At 38.0% G+C, this 16,753-nt stretch overlaps 1 protein-coding gene across 4 annotated transcripts in view; it reads right to left on the reverse strand.

The window, feature by feature from the left end:
- Window positions 1–16,753, reverse strand: part of agbl1 (AGBL carboxypeptidase 1) — a 286,400-nt gene that overhangs the window by 175,749 nt on the left and 93,898 nt on the right. For all 4 annotated transcript variants that reach the window (XM_065291580.2, XM_065291581.2, XM_073813242.1 and 1 more), the window contains 2 exons: window positions 7,236–7,444; window positions 6,839–7,007 (listed from right to left, as the gene is read on the reverse strand). In XM_065291580.2, coding sequence (XP_065147652.1) covers window positions 6,839–7,007; window positions 7,236–7,444 — 378 coding nt within the window. The remainder of the gene's footprint in view (window positions 1–6,838; window positions 7,008–7,235; window positions 7,445–16,753) is intronic.

A 16,753-nucleotide genomic window follows, 5' to 3' on the forward strand; every position in this document is an offset into this window, starting at 1 on the left:
ACAATTTACAAATCTTTGTCTTTGGGGAACACAGGGCAAAATTATTTTCTTTTTAAAGCCACAATATGGAGGATTTTCACCACTAGATGACACTTTTTAGCGATAACAAAGGTTAATGCCGTTATGAAGGGAGATTTTGTTTTCACCATCTAGAGATGTATGGAATTCGTTAATCATGTTCATGGATGAGTTAATGAATGAATGTATTTTACTTGTATGTTTGATTACGTTACTTTATGCCACAGTAATGAATTAGCTGCAAGGCACAACAGCTGCGTGTTAGATGCTGTATAACCACCAAGTTCACTTTTCTGTCCACTCTTGCTGCAATAGTTTCTACAACCGGAAACTGAGAATAACGTGGATATTAAGTCACAAAAATGATGACAACTACAAGGGAAACCAGAGGTGAGCCATTAAAAAAAAAAGGAATTTCTCTGGATTTTTTGGGGATAATGTAAGTATACAACTTCTTGCAATATATGTATCACACTGTGCAAGTGGTGGTTTTTGGCTATTTTATCACAACAATCTCACATATTGTGGCTGTAATAGGATATACATCAACCTGTAGGAAAGAAAAGTCCACTCTTTAAGCCATTTTATGGGCACTAAAAAGCTATAGAAATGTCAGTGTTTAACACATGCTGGTCTTTTCAACAAAGTACAAAGTCAAATTCAGTTATTATAAAATGAAACAATAAAAATCTTGTAGTAGAGATCTCTTATTACATTTTGGAGACTGGCAGCTACAAATGGACCTGATTTTATTATGTTTTTAAAACAATGAATCGTACTTCAGCAGACACTGACAGTAATAAAAATGCAGACACGTCATTCTGTTTCACTGACACGATGACTGCGAATCAAACCGTTAAAATCAAGAGACTAAAACTGCTATACTGATGGCCTGTGCTAAACCAAACGACTGCTTATATAAAGTTTGAGGTGTTTGCTTTGGCATTGACAAGGAGTAAATGAACCACGTGATAAATTATGACAAGTCGTATATCTCAGTGTTAGGTTGTGTAGTAATATAATCCAGTTTATGATATCTAATAATGTTAATAGCGCTATAACATTAATAACAATCATGTTAAGGTGATTTTGTTTTTAAAATCAGGCCTCCTCATAAAACTAGCTTGATCCAGACTACTAGAGGGCAGCACCCTTTAAAAGGTCCTAATATGTACAATTACTGTGACTTAAAGGAAAACACCACCATTTTTCAATATTTTATGTTATTACCACAACTAAGATGAATTAATACATATCTATATTTTTTGAATGCATGCACTTTTAATCTTTGTACAGCACTTTGTGAATGTGTTAGCATTCAGGCTAACCCCATTCATTCCTATGGCTCCAGACAAAAGTTTTATTTTGTGCCACCATACTTACTTGTGTAACTACTCATGTAACAGTCTTCAAATAGGAAAAAAGTTTTCGGTGGCTTCTAAATTTATCCCTGTTTGGATCCTAAGGAATGAATGGGGCTAGGCTAAATGCTAACACATTCATGAGGCGCTGTACGAAGATTAAAAGTGAATTGAATAAAGACAGGCATGTTTTCATTTGTCAAAATTGAGGTAAGAACATAGTAAAATATTTTCCTTTAAAGTGCAATTCATCGACAGTCCCCTAGAGGCTGGTTCCAAAAGGGAGTCATTCCTATAGATCCTTACGTTAAAATGCCCAACTTTACAGTAAAAAATAATATGTTTACAGCCTGGTACAATTATTTTTTGTCTATATAGCTAATTTTACCCTTCATGGCAACTGTGAGGGGGGTGAATATTTTTGAAACTCATCCGTTTAAATGATATTAAGCCTCATGCTGCATTTACACCAGCCGCAGTAGAGGTGGCAAAAACGCGCTATTCGCGCGTAGTTGGGCGCTTGAACATTTCAGTTCATTCGCGCGTGAAAGCCGCGTGTGAAATTCTAGTCATTCAAGAAACTTAAGCGGAAATTTGCGTCATGGGAGGGGCTTCTGAGACTCCGCCACTCTGCTCGCTTCCTGTAATCACGTCACTACTACAGCAAGGTCCTGATTGGTTAACGCGGCACGGAAATACGCTGAAGTTCAGATTTTTCAACTCCCGCGTTTCCCGCGGCAACGCGTCTTCCGCCCTGCGCCTTCAGCACGTTTCGCGCTGTTCGTGTGGTGCTTACCGCGCCGCAGGATAATAATCTGCATGTAATCGCGTCTTTGCATTGACTTAACATGTAAATTGCCCGCGCTTGCCGCCTCTACTGCGGCTGGTGTAAATGCAGCATTAAAGTTCTGCTTATTAAAGGAATATTCCATTTTCTTAAAAGAAAAATCCAGATAATTTACTCACCACCATGTCATCCAAAATGTTGATGTCTTTCTTTGTTCAGTCGAGAAGAAATTATGTTTTTTGAGGAAAACATTGCAGGATTTTTCTCATTTTAATGGACTTTAATAGAGCCCAACACTTAACACTTAACTCAACACTTAACAGTTTTTTTCAACGGAGATTCCAAGGACTCTAAACGATCCCAAACGAGGCATAAGGGTCTTATCTAGCAAAACGATTGTCATTTTTGACAAGAAAAATAACAAATATACACTTTTAAAGCACAACTTCTTGTCAAGATCTAAATACGTAGTGACGTAGGGAGGTCACGTGTTACATATATAAAACGCACATTTGCGGACCATTGTAAACAATAAACTGACACAAAGACATTGATTTGTATCAGTTGACATCCAACAACGTCGGAACGGTCCTCTTTCAACACACTTGTAAACACTGGGGCGGAGTTTCGCGTTCGTCCTCTGTGACCTCTTGACGTCATGACGTATTGCGTGGGGTCACGCTGACGCATCACGACCGGATCTTGACGAGAAGTTGTGCTTTAAAAGTGTATATTTGTTATTTTTATTGTCAAAAATGACAATCGTTTTGCTAGATAAGACCCTTATGCTTCGTCTGGGATCGTTTAGAGTCCTTTGAAACTCTGTTGAAAAAAACTGTTACGTGTTGAGTTAAGTGTTAATTGTTGGTGTCTATTAAAGTCCATTAAAATGAGAAAAATCCTGCAATGTTTTCCTCAAAAAACATAATTTCTTCTCGACTGAACAAAGAAAGACATCAACATTTTGGATGACATGGTGGTGAGTAAATTATCTGGATTTTTCTTTTAAGAAAATGGAATATTCCTTTAAGGGCGTGGCCAATAGAGTGACAGGTGAACTGCCACTGCTGTCACTACTGTATTTCAGCAACCAGCCACCTTAGCTTCACCTGAATCCCGCCCCTTTACCCATTTTCAGTTATCTGCTAGTGATATGCGGTACCAATATGTACATTTGAAGTACTAATATGGACCCATTAGGTACAAAAGTGTACCTTTCAGTTGAATTTTAGGTGGTCTCCCAACCATCTGAAAAGTATCTAACATCTGTAAAACCTTCAAATTGGACTGACCTGACCGGCTTGGAGACCAGCTTAAAACAACCCTTGGGCTGGTTTAGCAGAATTCATAATAGCCACAAATAGTCTGACAGATCAGTGATAATAAACCACTCCCGTGATCTCTCTCATGTTACCTAGGGGTGTTTTCTTGATTTAAGGGGCTAAATATACTAGCAGATAGACCGAAGAGTGTGTCAAGGAAGTGCTGCAGTATACTCGAATGTGGTGGGTTGTGAAGATGAATATCTGCTTATCTGACCAGCCATATTGAGCAGGAAACACGCTTCGCATTATAGCCTTCCTTGGGGTCACTCGTGCCAACCGCAGCTTTCCGCATAGAAGTCCAAATGTGTTGTGATGCTAATATTAGCGTGTTAACTCTGAAGAGACTTCTCCATTGCTAAGAAAGGAAGGCTGCTTGATAGGATTCTCCCAAGATAGGATGGTAGCACACATTACCCCGGTGGGTAAAAAAAAAAAAACTCGACCACACTATTCATTACGATAAACAGATAATCATTTTGTTTGCTGATATCAGCCTCCCCAGTTCCTCTCCTATCCTGTGCAAGATAAACGTGATGGTTAACTCATTACAGAGACCGGCCCAGCAGGAAAACTCTTAAGTGGTGTCTGGATCTATAAGTAGTTGTACACATACACGAGTGTGGGCTTGGGTTTGATGGAAAGTGTTATTACAGAAATGCCGGATGCAAGGAGAAGTGGTTCAAACATACAAACACACACCAACCAACACACTCCACCACGCAGCATCGAGTCGAGCACCCGACAGCGACACTCGGATTCACAGTGTCATTGGACAGGGTTGCCTGGGCAACCACCTCAGATTTCTGTGCAAAACGAGTGGGTATAGACTAGTGTGGGTCAGTGATGAACAATCTGCTGGTCTCTGGCCAAGAAATATCTACTTTTTGTTTTCCTCTACTCGGTTTATTGCTTCTCAGATTCTGACCTTGACAGAAGGAATATCTGTATGCGATGACCTTGTTGAAAACAAACGTGTCTGCCAAGTACACACAGTCAGTAATGTATGCATAATAATGCTATACAGTACAGGGGGGGTTAAACACACACAAAAATGTTGGTGAAAATGCAATTTTTTTATAATGGATTATATTTACATTATACATTTGGCAGATGCTTTTACCCAAAGTGACTTACAGTGCATTCCAATGTATACTTTTTTGTATGCATGTTTCCTGTGTTCGAAAACAATAACTTTTGCGCTATTACTAGAGTACATCAAGATCTGCAGTGTATGAAGGTCGTATTAGGTCAAAAAACTCCCCACCTGCATTGCTACAACACTTTCTGCCTAAGGCCTGGGACACACTGGACGATTTTCACATCTTAACTCTTTCCCCGCTATTGACGAGTTAACTTGTCAATTAGGAGAAAACGCTTCCCTGCGGAGTTTTTACGGCAATATGTATTTCTGCTATTATCCACCAGGTGGTGTTCTTACCCATTTTATAAAACCCAGAAGTTTTAATAAGGGCAAACAATTCAAACTCCGCGTATGTTTTGAGGATCGTTCTGAATCTGATCTCTATCAAAAGTCCTTCACAAAAACGCAATTATCTCAAAATTTCAAATTTGACATTTTTTAAGAAATCTACACATATTTGAGAGGTGATAAAAAGAGTACAAATGAAAGTAGGACGAAAAATTTCTGTTCTTTCTGGGTATGCTCTTTCCTTTGATATATTGTATGTTTATATATTTAAAGAACAATTTCAGAAAGACATTAAACTTTTGTTAAAATCATAAAAAATACTGACGCTGGCTGGCAACTTTAAAAAAAATGCTGGCGGGGAAAGATTTTCCTTCATTTTTTAAAAGTATTACCTTCATCTCAGGGGCATGAAACTCTGTGACTTTCCTAAATAATCTATTTAAACATGCACAAAAAAACTGGGCTTGATTTGATTGTTCTTAAGATGTGTAAAAAAAATATTAACGTTTAAGGTGTTTGGGGTCAAATTGACCCAACACTGAAAATGAATAGGAAAATTAAAAAAATAAGTTTTGAATGAATGGGAAAATTAAAAAAATAATAATAATTTTGTTTGTCAAAAAATAAAAGTAAATCCATGTATTTCAGAATGTATTTCAGAATGTTTAAATATATATTCACAAAATATATTTCATAAAGTTGTGAGGAGAAGTTGAAACATCAAGACAAATTAAGTGAAAATAAAATTAGTCCCTATGAACCTTTATTGGATGTGTGGTCATTGCACTTTCTTTCTTTAATTATAATTTCTAAAGTTTTTCCACAAACCAGCAGATGCCCTTATTCTCTCACTAACACATAGAGCAATGCCCCAAAACAATTTAGATTTAATTAAGATCGACATTTATGGCATAGTTAAGTAATTGTGCAGTAAATGGGTTAAAAACTTCAATAAATGCACAACAACACAGCATAAATGTATAGTTAAGAAGTAAATTTAAAAAGTGATATATAGTTTTCCATATAAAAAAATATTTCCATATGCAATCGCTCTATCAGACCCCAAACACCAAAAACGTTATCCTTTTTGAACACTGATTAAGGGTTAAATGGGAGACCATTTATATGGGAGACCACAAACAAAGGGACAGTGTCAAACGATTTTTAAAAACATAATAGTCAGAACGCACACACTGGATGATTCGACCGGACGGCGAGACCAACCATGATGTCAAAGTGATGTGAGATCTCAAAAGATTAAATGTGATTTGAGACAACCAATGTTGTGCTAGTTCGTGAATAACGCATTATTTATCTATGTAATGATAATGCATAATTTCAAAAACGCAAAGAGAAGCTACGGTAGCTGCCAGAAAACGAGATGAGACAACATACAGCAGGTACGAAACGAAAACAGTTTGTCCATTTAGGGCTACTGTAGAAACACGACGGCGACTTTTATTGCAAGGAGACCTGCGGTGTATGTGGATAAAAACGGCTCATTCTCAGGTAATAAAAACAATACAGTTCATTATGTAAGATCTTTAAGCACCACTGATAATATAGTTACATTATATTGCATTTCTGTCAAGAGATCCTCTTAAAAGTCCCACACTGCACCTTTAAAAGCAAGTGCGGTCTAATGCAGATTTAAAAAATGGGTCATATTGTGTTGACATAGAAAGACTCATTAAATACCCAGGGCCTGTGTGATAACAATTGCAAATTTGGTCTAGGCGATAAGGACTTTGTCAAGCGCAAATAACTAGAGGCAGTGTATAAAGGCTAAACCTCTGGAGTCAGACATTCTCTGTGTCCCTAATGGAAAGTATGTGAGAGGTGAATAATAGCAACTATTGGCCGTTTGGCAGTGTAATAAAGAAACTGGCTTAAAAACCCAAGAAAAAATAGACCTTACCGTAAGGTCCTAAATCAGCGCCCCAGTCATCGACAGGTCTCCCAGGAAGAGGAAAGCTGTAGGTGCTCTTATCTGAGCTCAGTGGAATGGGGACTTTAGGATAGCACTTCCTCATAAGCTGGACTGCTGGCTCCACCAACGACTCGAGGCTTTTTAAGGTCAAGAAGGTCTTGAGAAAAAACATATCAGTTGGAAACGCCACATATGATTTTGCCGCACAAGCAAAGATGCGTTTTTTACAGCACATTAACAGTCAATGACCGAGGCGGGTTTACTTAGCAAGACCGATAAAAAGCACAGTGAAATGATCAAAGCATTAAGAATGAAAATTAAGAAAGGTTCAAGAATATAATGATATGAGATTTGAGGTGAACTTTTGAAAGGAATTAAATATCACCTGAGTGGTTTGGAGGAGAAGACGCATGCCACCCTCAGTGACAAGAGCGTCTCTGCCCACACTAGAGTTGGCGGCACGGTGCATACAATGCAGTAAGGCTTTGCGTATAGGAATGTTCTCATGGTTGGCATCGTTGTTGTGCCAGTCTTCATACAGCTTCAGAAGATCAGAGATGTAGCCTTTGGCAACAGCAGTCTGACAGTTGACCTCTGAAAGATATAAACGTTGAGATGATGTCTGAATAAAACTATTCGCAAACCTAACTTGACTTTTACTTTAAACTAAGCAAATGGTTTTATAGTGAATGGTGAGTAAAATGATCACATGCTTTCAGTATAATTTCTTTGCACTTTTGCAGGTTCATTTATTGGGCCTGGGGACCCATAAGAATTTAAGCGATGACCCTGATTTCAAATAGTACATATCAAAAAAAATTCTGAAACGGCAAGAACGTGCAGAAAATTATCTGTCAAACTTTATATTCCTGCAAAATGAATTCTCACGAAAAATTCAGACATAGAAGGTGTCAAGCATCAGATTTTTTTAAAAAGCCCTTGAAGCCAATTTTTTTTTGCACATTAAGGTCTGAACTTACTATAACCATTTTTTAAAAGGATTTTAAAAATATTTCCTATAGAATTATAAGAATTTTTAGATTATCATTATCAAAAATTATCATTACCGCAACATGATATTACATTAAATATATGCATTTACAAACTCATGTTTCGGTAATGAGAACTAAAAAGTTGTCTAGGTACTATGACAAACCAAATGTCAACTTTTATCTGGAGAGAAAAAATAAGAATTGCCTGTTGGCCATCAACAATTCCAATTTTTTTTTTTTAATGTTAGTTCCTTGAGGTCTTAAACAATGATTGAAAATTGTTGCGGAGAATGAGAAAATTGGTCTTGGACACATTTATATTCCTTATTATTGTCTCTACATTTACCAATGATCACCAAATACCACATGTTTCTTTACTGTAAATGTTGATAGTATAACATGCACTGAAGATTTTTATTTTGTAGATTTTTTTAATTATAAATATTTCAGTGTCAAAGAACCCAAATCCAGTCATGGACACGTGGTAATGAACATTTTCCCCCTTAAATGTGGAAAAAACAACAAAATTGGTTTGTATGATGTCATCTGAAATCATGTGCAAAATAATACATGAAGAGATGTTTGTAACTGCTTCTTATTTTGATACTCTTACTTTGCATTTACTTTTTATCAAAATGTTTCATGACACCTCATAAGTCTAATTTCACGAGAATCACCCTATGGGGAATTTTGCTTGCAGTTGTACTGCAATGCTACAATGCTCAATGTGACCAAAAAAGCAAACAAAAGAAAAAACATAAAAGAGTGTCATGTTAATATAATACATCTAAAAAGATAATACTTTTCTGGCCATTATAGTTATTATTTGTGTGGGTCTGAAGTCTGCACAATAAAGCAAACAACACATTTATAATCCACTCCAGAACCTTGCCCAGAATGCCTGCTGAATAATTAACAAAGGCTTAGATGCAAAAACGCACAGAGTGTCCATTTGTATATTTTCCACTTTTATGTTTGCGAGATAAAGTAGCTTCTTAAATGTTTGCTTGCTAGAAATATTAGGCAAATATTGACTGAAAGCATCTGTACAATTCATATTCAAATCGCTTGGTGCTTTCTTTTCCTCACGTCACGCCCCAGTTGTGCTGTTTATTAGTGAAGCGTAATAAGAACATACATCATTCGGGCACTAAAGAGTCACATAAACAGAAAGCAATAACAGCGGGGTGATAGAGATGCAACACAGAAGCGTGCGACTCTCGGTGTGGTATTAAAGGTTAAATGACAACTTAATTTCAAGCCCTTATGTTAGTGACAGGTCATTGCACTTAGTCAGTGTTTGTCACTGCACTTCCCACTACTTTACACATCACTACTACTTCCTGTTGCCACATAAGTAGTTTGTTTACCACATTTACAAATCTTCACATACAGGCTGAATTGTGCGCCACCATATTAGGGAGGCCAAGCCTGGCCTGTAAACACATACAAGTGAAAGGAGGAGCTGTTTTTGTATAAAAAGCACAATAACCAGTGGTGGCCGGTGACATCTCTTCTGATGGGCGCGAATTCAAAATATGTGTTCGGTGCGTCATGTGAACCACGTGCATCATGCGTCATGTCAAAATATGTGTTCGGTGTGTCATGTGAACCACGTGCATCATGCGTCATGTCAAAATATGTGTTCTGTGCGTCATGTGAACCACGTGCATCATGCGTCATGTCAAAATATGTGTTCGGTGCGTCGTGTGAACCACGTGCATCATGCGTCATGTCAAAATATGTGTTCGGTGTGTCATGTGAACCACGTGCATCATGCGTCATGTCAAAATATGTGTTCTGTGCGTCATGTGAACCACGTGCATCATGCGTCATGTCAAAATATGTGTTCTGTGTGTCATGTGAACACTGTGCATTATGTGTCATGTCAAAATTTGTGTTTGGTATATCATGTGAACAACGTGCATCATGTTAAAATATGTGTTTGGTGTGTAATGTTAACCATGTGCATCATGCTTCATGTCAAAATATGTGTTCGGTGTGTCATGTGAACCACGTGCATCATGCGTCATGTCAAAATATGTGTTCGGTGCGTCATGTGAATCACGTGCATCATGCGTCATGTCAAAATATGTGTTCGGTGCGTCATGTGAACCACGTGCATCATGCGTCATGTCAAAATATGTGTTCTGTGTGTCATGTGAACACTGTACATTATGTGTCATGTAAAAATTTGTGTTTGGTGGGACATGTGAACAACGTGTATCATGTCAAAATATGTGTTCGGTGTGTAATGTTATCCATGTGCATCATGCTTCATGTCAAAATATGTGTTCGGTGAGTCGTGTAAACCACGTGCATCATGCGTCATGTCAAAATATGTGTTCGGTGCGTCGTGTGAACCACGTGCATCATGCGTCATGTCAAAATATGTGTTCGGTGCGTCGTGTGAACCACGTGCATCATGCGTCATGTCAAAATATATGTTCGGTGCGTCGGTTGAACCACGTGCATCATGCGTCATGTCAAAATATGTGTTCGGTGCGTCGTGTGAACCACGTGCATCATGCTTCATGTCAAAATATGTGTTCGGTGCGTCGTGTGAACCACGTGCATCATGCGTCATGTCAAAATATATGTTCGGTGCGTCGGTTGAACCACGTGCATCATGCGTCATGTCAAAATATGTGTTCGGTGAGTCGTGTAAACCACGTGCATCATGCGTCATGTCAAAATATGTGTTCGGTGCGTCGTGTGAACCACGTGCATCATGCGTCATGTCAAAATATGTGTTCGGTGCGTCGTGTGAACCACGTGCATCATGCGTCATGTCAAAATATATGTTCGGTGCGTCGGTTGAACCACGTGCATCATGCGTCATGTCAAAATATGTGTTCGGTGCGTCGTGTGAACCACGTGCATCATGCTTCATGTCAAAATATGTGTCCGGTGTGTCGTGTAAACCACGTGCATCATGCTTCATGTCAAAATATGTGTTTGGTGCGTCGTGTGAACCACGTGCATCATGCTTCATGTCAAAATATGTGTTCGGTGCGTCGTGTAAACCACGTGCATCATGTCAAAATATGTGTTCGGTGCGTCGTGTGAACCACGTGCATCATGCTTCATGTCAAAATATGTGTTCGGTGCGTTGTATGAACCACATTCATCATGTGTCATGTCAAAATATGTGTTTGGTGCGTCGTGTGAACCACGTGCATCATGCGTCATGTCAAAATATTAGTTGGTGTTGTAGTTTACCGCATAACTTAATCCAGAGCAGACACTTATCTCGGTTGAGATGTGGATTGGGAAAGAGTAAAAAAAATACAGGTAGAAAATACACAACGTCATCCTGCCTCTCGGGATACCTAGTGTCGGAGTTGCATGTACCCCATGCACACTGTTTGACCATTTTAAACTTAAAATAACAAGAAAAAACATATAAAAACGAACGAAAACTGACTAACTGCAATGCATTTCAATGGACGTAAAAGCAGAGAATATCTGAGTGTATTGGGTTAGCTATGCACACTGTGAGTGGCTCATCGCGTTTGGGGGCGTGGTTTAGCCATAGGTCAATTCCTTATGACAACGAATACTTCTTAAACAATGATAAAGTATGTGTTTTTAAGTTGATATAATTTTTTGACTTCCATTCATACGTGTGCAAATGCACCATTCAGGATAGTGCATGATATTTCGCAGGGCGCAGCATAGCAAAGTTCAAAATCTTGTGAACTCTGAGCTGTGAATTCGTGACAATATGTGACCAGGACAAAATCGGTACGTCATCCCGTGACCTTTCTCTCTACTGAAAAGCACAAATGGACTATACCAAAGACCTTATTGATGAACCTCTCCCAATGTCCGACAAATATTCGCATGCACAAATTCTAGTGTGACCGTCATTTTACTTTTCTTGTATGTGTTTATAGGGCAGTTTTGCCGTCCCTAACATGATGGACTCTGCCTACTGTATGCACACTCTATAACAATAAATGTATAAGAACATCTGCAGTCACATTTTTTTGACCGTGCCAAAAATCAGTATCTTAGCAACTAAGTTAGACGACACAATTAACTTTGGCCACCTACAGTAGTCATCACACGCATACTGTAAGTTGCTGGCAAGCGCCACTATTGATCAAACCCCATCTGCTACAAATATGAGCGATAGCCTAAATCCTGCAGCGATTGTGCTTTTAATCGATCAGACCTAAAATTCTGCCCAAAAGATGAGAAAACAGACAAGAAAATAACATTGGCGTAAACTAAAGGAGCGACCCGAGTCAAATTTTGGATGGTGTGTTGTTGTATGTGTTTTTTTTCTACCTAAAGCACCCTATCAACCATTTAGCAATGCTTTAGAAACTACATACAGTATAAAGGAGCGTTCAAGTCCTCCTGCATATTTACAAGATATAATAACTAGCTTCCTGTATCAACGCCATCTTGGACTCAAGTTATTCAAGAAACACATTTGGCGGCCATCTTACCACAGGGTGCTCACTCACTCGTAGAATAATTTTCATGAATCATGTTAAAGCATCAAGAATTATAGCCACGTTAATAACGTTTGTAGGAGACCAAACCATTTGAAAATCGGTAGAAAATTTAGCAACTTTTGGTCATTTAAATGTACCTGCACCATTAAACACAATGCTACGAGTGAGCGAGCTGTCTAAGGTAAGATGGGCGCCGCCGTTAGAGACTCCACCGTAACACATCTAGCCTTTATACATATCTATGGTGCAAAGTACCTACAGCTACCAATGCTCACTACGCTAAAACTCTCTCGTGAGTCCATGATGGCGTTGTTACTGGAAGGTACTTAGTATAGTTTATAAAGTTTGAAATATGGATGTTCCTTACAAAAACACATCGATTACCCACAGAAGACATTTAATAAAGGGGAAATTTCACAAGACTTTTTAAGATGTCAAATAAATCTTTGGTTTCCCCATAGTATGTACCTGGGTGTGTCCTTTAAAATGCAAATTAGTTGATCTCTGCACTAAATTGCGGTGACGTGGTTGGATAGTGCAGATTAAGGGGCGGTATTATCCCCTTCTGACATCACAATGGGAGCCAAATTTCAATTAGCTATTTTTTCACATGTTTGCAGTTACTGGGTTGATCTTTTTCACATTTTTTAGGTTGATAGAAGCACTGGGGACCTTAAACATGGAAAAAGCATGGTATGACCCCTTTAATCCTAGGATATTTAGCGAATAACAACTTAAATAATCTCACACAAGCTATACAATGGTTTCAGCGCTTGTCAAAGGAATTCACAGAGTCTTTAAAGCGCAGGATTAGATTCACTGTCTGTCTCAAAGTGATCTCTTTCCAGGATAGAACTGACATTATTAAATCAATGTTTGAAAGCCAGCCTGCGTAACTGTCATAAAAATGTTCACTCTCCTTCTTTCGGAGAAATCCACAAGCTCCCTACACGGCTGGTTTCTCCATAAATCTCTCCAGCCGAAGATTCTCAGAGAAGGGCAGAGGGCCGCCGCACGCCCCCATACGAGGGAGTTTGCCGGTCTCTCTTAGACCAAAGTCTTCTTGTTTCTGATGAAGGGTTTGGAAAGCGGCCAATCGCACTGCGCGCTCACTACAGTACATCTAATGGAGGGCCGGAGCCGAGAGCGCTGGGAGCCAGCAGGACTGTTTGCTGTATGAAGGTCAACAGTATTTACTTTCACACAAACACAAACAAGAGGTTATGGAATTTCAACGAGGAAATAAAGAAAAAGAAAGACTGCACTTTTGTGTCATTCTGGGAAACCAAGGGAACGATATTTTCGAATGTGAAACTGTGTTATGAGTCTGTATGTTCTGCCCGCTCTTCCTTAGCCTGTGAATCACCATGTTTCTCTTGAGACCCTTATTTGAGTCATGAACATGCACAAATACAGCAAATATCTAAAATATTAATGCCAGTAGCTTGTACTAAGGACTTGGTTCTGGAAGGATTTGGGCAACATGCAATACAGACATAGCCAAAGGTTTCCTAAGAGTTAAACCAAGGAAAAAATGTCAAATTTCTTCTAGAAATATGGAAATTTCCTGTCATTGCATCTCTGAGAGTGCAGTCTTATATAATCACAGCTCAGCTGGTGTAACAAATGCCGCATCACAGATCTGATGGGTAGAAAATATGACAATGCTTGTGAAACGATTGCTGGAGGAAATACGGACGCCTCGAGATGATTATCAATCGCTCGGCCCGTCCCCCTGAGAAATAAAAACCGAGCTGAATCATGCAGACAAAAGGCACAGATGACTCGACAGGGCAGAATTAATTGCGGCATCTCTGGCCAGACGCAGTTTCTTTTAGAGGACCCTCCTAAAGCCCTAAAGAGCATTACGTTATTCAGCTGATCGTTGAATGCGGCGCATCAACAGGTGCAGTGTCTACTGAGAGGGGGCAGGACGAGACTCGTGGGGTCACACTGCCACCTGCAGGTCACCAGGTGTACCGCAATGACTGGTGTTATAGCTTGTGAAAGCATATAGAGCTGTAGGTTTGATGAAGAGGTGCACTTTCTGTGACTTTGCACATTTTGATTACTGAAAATAACTCAATTTAGTTTCGAGGTAAACAAGCAATCATACAAAACAGCTGGCAAACAAGAGTGATAATACTACAACAAAATATGTTCGGCAATAAACCATCTTTATGAAAAATACATACATGCAAGCTGATATGAGCGATGATGAACACATCTGTTGGACGCTAGGCAGTTCACAAAAGAGATAGTTCACAAAGGGGCGGGGATAGGTTAGGTTAAGGCAGGACTAGGCCTTAGTTATATTAGGATATTTACTGTAAGTAGTTTTTACAAACAAACTTCACAAAAAAAAAAAAAAAAATTCTGGTGTGCATTTTCAGACAAAACAATGGCGCTGATATATGTTAAGATATGTAAGTGCAAGATGTTTTTAAATTAAGGCAGCTCAAACATGAATTTAAGTCTGGGACTAGGATTAAGATCTGTCCACTAAAAGTTTTTAATGTAAGACAGGGTTCTCCAATCTTTTTGTGAGCAAGGGATAACACAATGGATAAAACACCTGGAGGGTTACTTTTTGGCTTGAAGGGGTGTTCAGCACGACACCTTCACAATCATGAAATGACGCGTGCTATAAAACATGAAGGAAATGTTATTCACGTTTATGACAACTGTTGATGATGTCATTTTTAATGCAAAGAGGACATTGTTTGAGATGTCTTTGTTATGACAACTTGACATTAAACCAATACATCATAACTTGACATTACCAAGACAACATAACTGACCACTTTTTACCAGTGATAGAATTTTTATTTGTCATTAAAATGTCATTAAGTGTTAATACTCTGTCATATAGTTTTATAACAGCATCATGAATATTTTTATTTCTTGACCTCAACTACAGTGGTACAAATATAATTTATCATTAAAATGCTATTAAGTGTTTATACTTTGTCAGATTAATAACAGTGTGAGGAATATTTTTTTATTTCATTATGGGTTTCCACAATGTGTTTAAGAAATAAAATCAATCATCCAATATTTATAATACTAATTAAAATTGATACAATTATATTTATTGCATTTGGAGACGATTCACCTAAAATTAAATGAATACAGTACAATAAAGGGTTAAGACATGCAGCGTAGGGTCCATATCACTGGAAAACAATTTAATAAATTAATTACATATTTTGTTCATTTTTTCTTCTATGCCAGAAACCCTCTTTGTAAGGAAGAACAAGTTCTGTTTGATGTCAGTTTTTATGTATTGTGCACATACATCCATTAAAGGAATATTCAATTTTTTTTAAAGAAAAATGCAGATAATTTACTCACCACCATGTCATCCAAAATGTTGATGTCTTTCTTTGTTCAGTCGAGAAGAAATTATGTTTTTTGAGGAAAACATTGCAGGATTTTTCTCATTTTAATGGACTTTAATAAAGCCCAACATTTAATACTTAACTCAACACTTAACAGTTTTTTCAATGGAGTTTCAAAGGACTATAAATGATCCCAAACGAGGCATAAGGGTCTTATCTAGCAAAACGATTGTCATTTTTGACAATAAAAATAACAAATATACACTTTTAAAGCACAACTTTTCGTCTAAGTCCGGTCCAGCGCGACCTAACGTAAATGCGTAGTGACGTAGGGAGGTCACCTGTTACATATATAAAACGCACATTTGCGGACCATTGTAAACAATAAACTGACACAAAGACATTAATTAGTATCATTCGACATACAAGAACGTAGGAACGGTCCTCGTTCTCAACACGGAGTTTCGCGTTCGTCCTCTGTGTCCTCTTGATGTCATGACGTATTGCGTGGGGTCACGCTGAAGCATCACGACCGGATCTAGACGAGAAGTTGTGGTTTAAAAGTGCATATTTTTTATTTTTCTTGTCAAAAATGACAATCGTTTTGCTAGATAAGACCCTTATGCCTCGTTTGGGATCGTTTATAGTCCTTTGAAACTCCATTGAAAAAACTGTTAAGTGTTGAGTTAAGTATTAAGTGTTGGGTTCTATTAAAGTCCATTAAAATGAGAAAAATCCTGCAATATTTTCCTCAAAAAACATAATTTCTTCTCGACTGAACAAAGAAAGACATCAACATTTTGGATGACATGGTGGTGAGTAAATTATCTGGATTTTTCTTTTAAGAAAATGGAATATTCCTTTAAGTATAATATTTTTACGCGTCAAATAAAATTAATAAAATTATTTAACATAGTATTAACACTCAATGACATTTAAATGGCAGTTTAATGTAATGTTAACCCATAAAGCTAGGTAGTTTCTTAAGTTTGATGATTATTCTGCTGTCATGTTTATGACAGATTTAAGACAAGTTTTGATGTATTGGTTTATGTCAAGTTGTCATAAGAAAGACATTTCAAAACAATGTAATCTTTGCAT

Source organism: Paramisgurnus dabryanus, chromosome 23 (assembly GCF_030506205.2).
Source record: "Paramisgurnus dabryanus chromosome 23, PD_genome_1.1, whole genome shotgun sequence".
NCBI lineage: Eukaryota > Metazoa > Chordata > Actinopteri > Cypriniformes > Cobitidae > Paramisgurnus > Paramisgurnus dabryanus.